The sequence below is a fragment of the Triticum aestivum genome, chromosome 2A, assembly GCF_018294505.1.
Source record: "Triticum aestivum cultivar Chinese Spring chromosome 2A, IWGSC CS RefSeq v2.1, whole genome shotgun sequence".
NCBI lineage: Eukaryota > Viridiplantae > Streptophyta > Magnoliopsida > Poales > Poaceae > Triticum > Triticum aestivum.
The window spans coordinates 370,725,996-370,735,419 of NC_057797.1; the positions used below are offsets into that span (position 1 = coordinate 370,725,996).

General features: G+C 44.9%; 1 protein-coding gene across 1 annotated transcript; it reads left to right on the top strand.

Annotated features, from left to right (window-relative positions):
• The first annotated feature begins 508 nt into the window (after positions 1 to 508).
• On the top strand, positions 509 to 8,877 carry LOC123188698 (proline--tRNA ligase, chloroplastic/mitochondrial). Its single transcript, XM_044600929.1, has 11 exons — positions 509 to 865; positions 1,309 to 1,365; positions 6,253 to 6,363; positions 6,505 to 6,591; positions 6,665 to 6,778; positions 6,917 to 7,123; positions 7,272 to 7,409; positions 7,664 to 7,825; positions 7,926 to 8,125; positions 8,383 to 8,466; positions 8,558 to 8,877. Exons 1-11 carry the CDS (start codon positions 542 to 544, stop codon positions 8,697 to 8,699), a joined length of 1,626 nt encoding a protein of 541 aa, XP_044456864.1. The 5' UTR covers positions 509 to 541; the 3' UTR covers positions 8,700 to 8,877.
• The last annotated feature ends 547 nt before the right edge of the window (positions 8,878 to 9,424 follow it).

Sequence of the window (9,424 nt, forward strand, 5' to 3'; positions counted from 1 at the left end):
CAGCCGTGACTCTCGCTAAAGCACAACCGTGCCTCTCGCGGAAGAAAAACCGTGACTTTCACAAAAGAAAAAAAAAAGAAAACGCGTTTTTTCGCAAAAAAAAAAAATTGAATCTTTTTTTATCGAAAAGCTAAGAAAGACCATGGAGAAACCAAAACGTCGAAAAAACTCTGAAAAAACCGTTTAAAAAGCCGAAAACACGTGCGGAAAAATAAGAAAAAAACAAAATCTAAAAAGAGCGTTCAAAACACGACACGTGACAAATGGCTGAGAGCGCGCCAAGTGACGCTGATCGTTGCGAGGCTCCCGAAGAAGCGCTCGTTAACTGGTTGCAGCGAACGACCTATTCTGCGTCTCTCTCTCTCTCTCTGAGGGGCAGTCTGCGTCTATCTGAGCTCCGTGCAATCTAACGCTCGGTAGGCGACCGGCCAACAGTTGGGCCGGCCGGCTGACCTAGAAAGCCCAATAAGAGCCCAGCCTGTCAGGGTATAGCAGAAGCATTCGGGCAGCACACCCCCAATCCAACTAATCATCCCCTCTGATGGTTTCGCTGCTGCGCCTCCCCTCGCTACTCGCGCCGGCGGCGGCCAGACCGGCGGCCCTGCTCCGCCACCGGGGCCGCTGCCTCCACACGTCTCCGGCGAGGCTATGCCCTGCCGCTACGACCGCGGGTGCTTCCTCGGCAGCGCCCGTTAAGATGGAGACACGCGGCGGCGACAGGGAGGGGCAGGTGACGCCGCGGTCGACGGACTTCAACGCCTGGTACACGGACGTGATCGCCGCCGCCGAGCTCGCGGACTACGGGCCCGTGCGGGGCACCATGGTCATCCGCCCCTACGGGTACGCCATCTGGGAGGCCATACAGGTCGGTGCTCCAGAGTATAGTCCTCCTTACCGCGTGCTCGCTTCAACGCGCCTTAATGCCCGTGCTTGTTGGGCAGACTTTGACATTGTTGGTGTAAACAAGAATGGTAGTTACCTGGTGCTACTGTGAGGCGATGCTTGAATACACTGTGAACTGTATGAACTTATTTAGTGTTGTGTATGTGCGAATTGTAGCAACCATAACGGTATCTTGGCCTCGCCTCTCAGTCTTATACCTCTAGTTCTCACTTCCTGACGTGCCACTCTTACCATTTTATCGTTGCTTATGCATTCGAGTAATATTCATAAAATGCTGTCAATTTTAGCGCGTCCTTAGTATAAACTTGTAATCCTTGCATGGGATTGGAAGTGGAGTACTTCATAGCAGGAAGTGTGTTTAGTACAGAGTTTGAATATTTTTTATTTTTGTTGTTGTTGTTGTAGGATTATTTGAATGTAAAGTTCAAGGAGACGGGGCACAGCAACATGTACTTCCCTCAGGTACGCATACCATGTTTCATTTGGCTGCGCTATTTTTTCTGTAGTGCCGAAGCCAGAGTCTTGATCGATCAAGATGTTAGTTTGTTTCTGCCGTTCTTTGCTCTAATTCGATGCATGTCGGTACCATTTAATAGCGCCACACGATGAAATATAATCCTTTTGTAAAAATATCAGTTTATGTCTTGGCTTATCTATTGCTGAGCTATGATCTTCATACCTGATGTGCAGGTGCTAGCTATTAACTTGTTTTGGATGTAAAGCAGGCATAACAAAGTGAAAAAAAATTCATTTGAAACATAGTACGAATGTATGCACGTGTTCCAGATACTTATGTCCTATATGTACTCCCTCCATTCCAAAATATAAGGATGTTAGGGACCCGATCACACTACCACTCAATTGCTCACAAGCACCATTGATTCGAGTACAGAGTATCGATTACACACTACTTGATAGTTGCGTAAGGAAGAACAGAGGAAGGGGAACGAGAGGAAGAAGAGAGCCGAGCCGCCGGGTGCTGTTTGCCGTGATCCACTGGATACCCCGTTCGTAGCCTTCTCCTGTGTACTTGTAGATGCAGCAGTGGTTCAGGAGCCATGTACGAGTACAAGTTAGGAGGGGCTCCTAACATCCCCCCCTCCTTGAAATGCGGCTTGACCCCAAGCCGACACCACCGAGAACCGCCGGGATCCCATTGCACTCGGTGTTCCTTGACTAGCTCGAAGTCCTGATGGTAGTCGAAGTCGGGGTTGACTTGAACGACAAAGTTGTAGTAGCCGTGTCCGATGGTGACTCCATCCCAAGAGGCGCCGCGGAAGTGGTCGTTGCCAACATAGTCTTGATCGAAGTTGAGGTAGTACTTGTGGTCGATGGAGCCCTGCACGACGACGACAGCGACACTGGTGATGAAACCCCTCCCTCCTTGAAAAGTGTCTTGATTGGAAGCTGAAGTCCCATAGCCTTCCTGGACGACGGTGAAGCTCCCTAGATCATCAGGTGTGGCCCACACACAGATTTTCCGCTCCTCGTAGACTTGCATGACTGGCAATAGAATGGCAGCAAGGACCCCCATAGTGCTATGAGCTTGTCAAGTCTGCAATCATGCTCCAATGTTCCATGCAAGAAATGGATGGTCATCCACTGATTTAGTTCGCCGCTGCCCATTGGCTTCTTCATTCTCAACTGGATGCATATAGGAGTCGCATATGCAAGCCAGACTTCAAACAAGTAATGCATCAGGGAAGTCAATGCACATGTACTGCATATATAGCTCGCAAGGCCTCCAGGATCCCACAATTGCTCAAGGTGGTCACCACTAGCTGAAGTATCTGGAGTCCAGCGAAACATTTGTTTATGCCCAAAGGAGAATGATACACTACCAAATAGACTGGAATCTGAATAATGAATCTCTGTTGCAAATTGTACAGCCTGAATCGCAAATAGTTTGAGAGTGTCGAAATACCAGCCATGATTAACCTCACATAATATTGGTTCAGAAAGGGGACGAGGCAACATAAAAATATGTTGTGAATTTTTGTCACGCGATTGATGCTTGTCCACCTGCCATTGCATCGTGATACCAGCTGGAGCAAAAGACAATAATGGCCAAAACTGCACGAACTGAAGACAGACACTACTCGGAAATGTTGTACTTAGAGCACCCAATCACTGCTTGCTGTGAAGGAGCCTGTCATGACCACTGAAATCTGAATCATTTTTGCCCCGTTTCAAAAACCACGAGCATGAGAGCTGCACTGGAAATATCCTTATGCAATTCCGAAGGAGATTGGAGCACTGTTCCCATGCATTGTTAGTGTTAAAGTTGATTGAAGCACGACCACTGCCTTTAAATTCTTCTTGACTCGAAAAAAAACAAGTGCACTGATATATGCATAATATGAATTATTCCCTGCAATTTATCAGAAATAGGAATGCAACCCAGAACAGCATAATCCCAATCCACTACGTGATGCTCACAAACAACCATAAATTGATATTCAATATATTTCACCTTAGGCAGTTCTGAACACACTTGCACTGCTCGGCAATCGCAAGAACCAGATGGCCAAGGAAGCTTCAGGTGGACATTTGTTTGACCGAATCTGGACTTCAGTTGCAGATTTGGAAAATACCTTGAGAAAGCTCTAAGAGAATTCAGATTACCAGATAAACTCTTCATCACATAAATGACTTGTGGTAGCATCCATGTGTGCTTCAGAGTAACTCCTTCAGGATAGCAAGCAAATGATGGCCATGGCATAAGACAGAGCCTGCTAGCAGATGTTTTCCTCTTGGAACTGAGTGGCCATGCAACTTTCCATTGGGAATGTTTAGAGCAATTAGGAAAAACGGATAGAGTGTTGAATTTCACTCTCTTTGACCCAGCCTCACAACAATTGCTTGACTCAGTGGAAACTAAGGAAGTGAGCTGTCCTTGTTCATACTTGGGTAGTTCTAACCATACTTGTACTGCTTGGCATTTGTATGGAAATGAGGGCCACAGTAGTGATTGCAGCTCTGTCTTGCTGCCATTACCTTGCAAAACGAGAGTTATCGCCACTATATGAAGCAGAAGATGTCTCCCAAAAAGGCCAATGCAGCAGCTCTCAAGCAGACTGAACAGGAGGCGCCCATTCTTGCAAATCACGCTTCATGCTTGGCTGCTGATCCTGTGGCCACCACACATATCCAGGGTCACCGGAGACGCAACCACAAGCTATGCCATGGAGCAGAACAGTGTCTTTCACAGCACATGTACCAAATTCCCACAGAGGAAGTGAATCAATAGGATATGCAGAGAGTACAGTCTGAACAACAACACTAGTAAACAAACTGGATACTTAACCCTGAAGCTTGTAACAGACTAGTTCATACGGCCCAAATTGCATGAACTGAAGAATATTTTTGCTTGAATGTTCAGTGCTTAGAGCAGCCATTTTCTGCATGCTCAGAAATAGATGTGCAGTCGTGATAGGTAGATTGGAATGCTGCACTTGAGGAGCCGTAGTAATAGAGCAAGCACATAGTTCTAAAAGCCACTTTTTACCTTCATGAAATAACTGCTTACAAAAACATGAATCATCCTTGTCCTCTGATGGCACACCGATTTGAAATGATGGCCATGGAGTTGGTCGAATCTCATTCCCCTCTGCAAAATGATCTGCCAGAAACGATGGCCATGGTGTCGGCCATATCAAAAATCCTAGGTGCCTTGTGGGCAATGAGACGTCCAGGTCATGGTTCAGGAACGGCTGCATTGAATAGATAGCTGAAAACATAGGAGAAGATGGAGTGGTCAGGAGCTTGTCTTCCATGTCTAGGGGCGCCCACAGGTTAGAATCACCGTTGCTAGCAGGGTGACTGAGGTTGGTGACGAGCACAACTGTGGTTGCTGGGAGTAGTGGTGCCGTCATGACTGGCAACGTGAGCGACGATGTGACAGTGACTTGGTTCGGGCACTCTGTCGAACAGGTCACGGGCGTCGTGGCGATGCAGTCAAGGGACGCATGGTGGGTAATCTGGAGGACCTCCTGGACCTTGATGGTTGAGAAGACGCTGGGGAGGACGGCAAGCTTGGGAGCGACTTCGGCAGAGGCCGCCACAATTGCAGACTCGTTTGTGCCTGAAACAGCGGCACGGCAGGTGGTGTCGTGGTTGGTGTGGAGCACGGCCAGAGCAATTGTTGATGTAGCGGTAGTAGTAGCAGGTGAGGCAGCCGGATCGACTCGCTAGGTAGCCCCGGCTGGATCGCCCGTGCGTGCAGCCGTGAACTCAGACCTGATGCTATCCAGTTGCGCCGATAGCTGCACGAGAAACCACAGCATCTGGTCATCTGCGGTCATGGCGTCCCACTCCGGTGGATAGATGAGGGAACAAGGAGCCTGCTCTGGATCGGACATGGTGCTGTCGCCGGTGGAAATTGGGGAATTGGGGGAGGTGGTGCTGGGTGAAAAAAAATTGTGGGAATATTTACTGGCTCTGAATACCAGATGTTAGGGACCCGATCACACTACCACTCAATTGCTCACAAGCACCATTGATCCGAGTGCAGAGTATCGATTACACACTAATTGATAGTTGGGTAAGGAAGAACAAAGGAAGGGGAACGAGAGGAAGAAGAGAGCCGAGCCGCTGTGTGCCGTTTGCCGTGATCCACTGGATACCCCGTTCGTAGCCTTCTCCTGTGTACTTGTAGATGCAGCAGTGGGTCAGGAGCGGGGCCCATGAGCTGGCCCAAGAGGCCAGGCCCTGTACATGTACGAGTACAAGTTAGGAGGGGCTCCTAACAAAGGTGTATTAGTTTTTATATAAGTCAAACACATGCTTGTTTGACCAAGCTTTTAGAAAAAAGTATCAACATCTGCAGTACCAATTTGTATCACTAGATCCATCATGAAAAATATTTTCATATTTTATTTAATTTGTATTCTAGATGTTGATATTTTGAAGGGGAGCCTTGGCGCAGTGGTAAAGCTGCTGCCTTGTGACCATGAGGTCATGGGTTCAAGTCCTGGAAACAGCCTCTTACAGAAATGTAGGGAAAGGCTGCGTACTATAGACCCAAAGTGGTCGGACCCTTCCCTGGACCCTGCGCAAGCGGGAGCTACATGCACCAGGTTGCCCTTTCTAGATGTTGATATTTTATTCTATAACCTTGGTCAAACATACATAAGTTTGACTTGCACGGAACCAATACACCTTATATTCTGGAATGGAGGAGTATCTTTTTTATAGCTAATTAGCTAGTCTATTTTATCAAATTATTGCTGTAATTGGTGACTGTTTCTTCTTCACACATAGCTTAGCTCATGTTTTATCTGAATGAGACTGTTTTCTTGGCATTCCCCTTGATATACTTTCTTATCCTTGCCCTCTTTGTTGGACCAGTTCATACCGTACTCGTTTATAGAGAAGGAGGCCAGTCATGTCCAAGGGTTTAGTCCGGAGCTTGCAGTAGTTACCATTGGAGGAGGAAAGGAGCTGGAGGAAAAGCTTGTGGTAATACTTTGCTCTAGTTTTATGAAGTTAAGAACCATTATATTCACTTTGAACAATTCTTATAAATGTGCGATTAATTCTGTGAGTGGGTCACTTCTAAAGCTGCACTTTTTTGCATTTCCATTCTCGAGGGTTTTGTAGGTAAGACCAACAAGTGAAACCATCGTAAATCACATGTTCACTAAATGGATCCAGAGCTATCGTGATCTCCCTCTCATGATTAATCAGGTAACCTCATTGGCAGACTTGGGTCAACACGCTCACTATCATTTACTGTACTAATTATTTCCTATTATTCTAGTGGGCCAATGTGACAAGATGGGAAATGAGGACTAAGCCATTCATCAGAACTCTTGAATTTTTATGGCAAGAAGGTCATACAGCTCATGCAACCCTTGAAGAGGCAGAGAAGGAGGTTTGTTCATCATTCTGCAAGTTCCTTTTGCCCCTGAACTTGTTCAGTACCATGCCATTCATGTAGTAATGATACAGATGTGAAACAATGAAAGGTTCTAATGCGCTGTCATCTGCTCCATTTCTTAATACTCTGCAGGCGATGCAGATGATTGATGTATATACCAAATTTGCTTATGAGCAAGCTGCAATACCAGTTATTCCAGGCAGGAAATCAAGAGTGGAGACATTTGCTGGTGCTGATCGGACCTACACTATAGAAGCTATGATGGGTGACAAGAAGGCCTTACAAGCTGGAACTAGTCACAACCTTGGCCAGAACTTCTCCCGTGCCTTCGAAACACAGGTTGCTGTTTACCAACTTTGAACTGTCTCATTTTATTGGAATCTTGTGTGCTTCCTGTACTCGATCATTTAGCTATTATAAGTAGTTAAGTACCTATTGCAATCCTCTGAGACAAACTGTTTATTTTGATTTTCCTCACCTGCTGCAGTTTATGGATGAAAATGGTCAACTTGAGCACGTATGGCAGACTTCTTGGGCTATTAGCACTCGGTTCGTTGGTGGGATCATCATGACCCATGGTGATGATGCTGGTTTAATGCTTCCACCAAGGATTGCTCCCATTCAGGTCTTATCCCATTGCTTTGTTTACACCTTTGTGCGCACAAAGCTCAGGCCCTTGTACCTGTATAAGTTTTTCCTTCATCTGTCTTGTACTCTACAAAACCCCTGTGGAAGTTTGGATAAAAGGGACTCAATTTTTTTTGGCCAAAAATGCCAGCTATGTCCCTTTTCTGCAAAGTTTTGCATCGTACTATCTGCTCTCAGTATTTTGAACTATACACTTGTGAGTAGAATGTAAGAATTTTTTGTTCAACACAGGTGGTAATAGTGCCTATTTGGAAAAAGGGTGACGAAAAGGGTGTTGTTATGGAAGCTGTAGCTTCAGTTCAGAACACGCTCAAAGAAGCAGGCATTAGAGTCAAAGTGGATGACTCAGAGCTGAGGACACCTGGATGGAAGTTTAACTTTTACGAAATGAAAGTAACCACTTTTGCACTTCTACTGGAATTCCAGTTCAGTTATTTTCCCCTTCTACTTTTCCATAGGCTTGTGCTTGACATTTCTTCTATTGTTTTGACAGGGAGTTCCCATAAGGATTGAACTTGGTCCCCGCGATGTAAAAAACAGGAGTGTTGTGCTTTCTAGGCGAGATGTCCCTGGAAAGCAAGGAAAGGAGTTTGGAATATCTATGGAACCATCAATATTGGTGGATCATATAAAAGACCGTCTAGAGGAAATTCAGGCATCTCTTCTACAGAAGGCCATCACATTTCGTGATAGGTACTTATGATCCAGAATATATTTTTTATGAACTCATAACTTGTCTTCAAGAAGTGTTTATTGCTACTTTCTTATGCCCGTTTTGTTCTGTGCTCTTATGCCATCCTTTCCCCATAGTGATAATAACTGTTCTAGTGTGTACCTGTGTTAGGTTTATATGTACTTGTCGTCGGACACATGGATTCTTTTGTGGGTTCTCTTCATTGCATGATCCAGATTTTTTTTATCAGAACTAATAACCTTTTCACTCGTTGCAGTAATATAGTTGATGTCAACTCATATGGAGAACTGAAGGAGGTCATTTCCGAGGGTAAATGGGCAAGAGGTCCATGGTCAGCTAGGTAGGTCGTGTTTGAATGGACGGCTTTTATCCTTGTGGGTCAACCATGTTTTTTTTATTTGACGATTTGATTGATTTGTGGTAAACTTCAGCGATGCGGATGAGCTGAAGGTGAAAGAAGAGACCAGTGCGACCATCAGGTGCTTTCCCTTTGATCAGCCGGAGGGTGCGAAAAAATGTTTCATGACTGGCAATCCAGCCGATGAAGTTGCTATTTTTGCAAAGTCATATTAGGCCATCTTTGTGCAACCAGAGATCAGAATATTTTTATTACAGATTCTTTTCTCTTTCCCACAGTTTCTCTGTGGTCTTTACTGACCATGAACGAAGAATTTAAAGGGTTTTTTCCGTATAAATCCACAATCCGCAAGATATATAAAAAATATTTGACGCGGCGCAAGATTTTAATTCAGTCATGACAGCACGGTGCCAGTGTATAACAAAGTCCTTTTGTCAAGTTTGTCTTATTTTGCATATAAATATCCTCTTCCTTCCCTAATTATTAATATTAAAGGGAGGATTGTTTCTTCAGTATTTTTCGTTCACGGTGGACCCACATAAGGCTTTGTACGTCGCAGCATTTTCTACTTTTTGTACGTCGCAGCATTTTCTACTTCTCTTGATTTGTTTTTATCAAAAAAAAATTCACAGGACGCATAGAGCCGCAATGGGCCGGCCCATTAGCGTACAAAGAGCCCACGCTAAAAGAATTTCCAAGAAAAAATATTGCAACGCAAGGAATCAAACCCTGCCGCTCATGCTAGAGCACTCAAATGCTTATCAATAGACTAAACAAGACTATTTGTTTTATTAGCACCACGAAATTTTAAATTACGTACACAGTGATGCCAGATACTGAGACGAAAATATATTTTTCAAAGTGAATATATTTTAGAATGCAAAAATTTGGCAAAGTTATTACTAAAAAATTTAAAGTCGCACATTTTTTAAAGAAAAAT

What these genes read in the sequence shown, in the direction of transcription:
- LOC123188698 (XM_044600929.1), top strand. Translation starts at nt 542, where the DNA reads ATGGTTTCGCTGCTGCGCCTCCCCTCGCTACTCGCGCCGGCGGCGGCC. An exon ending in CCATCTGGGAGGCCATACAG is followed by an intron (nt 866 to 1,308) that starts GTCGGTGCTCCA and finishes TTGTTGTTGTAG; the next exon opens with GATTATTTGAATGTAAAGTT. An exon ending in AGCTGGAGGAAAAGCTTGTG is followed by an intron (nt 6,364 to 6,504) that starts GTAATACTTTGC and finishes AGGGTTTTGTAG; the next exon opens with GTAAGACCAACAAGTGAAAC.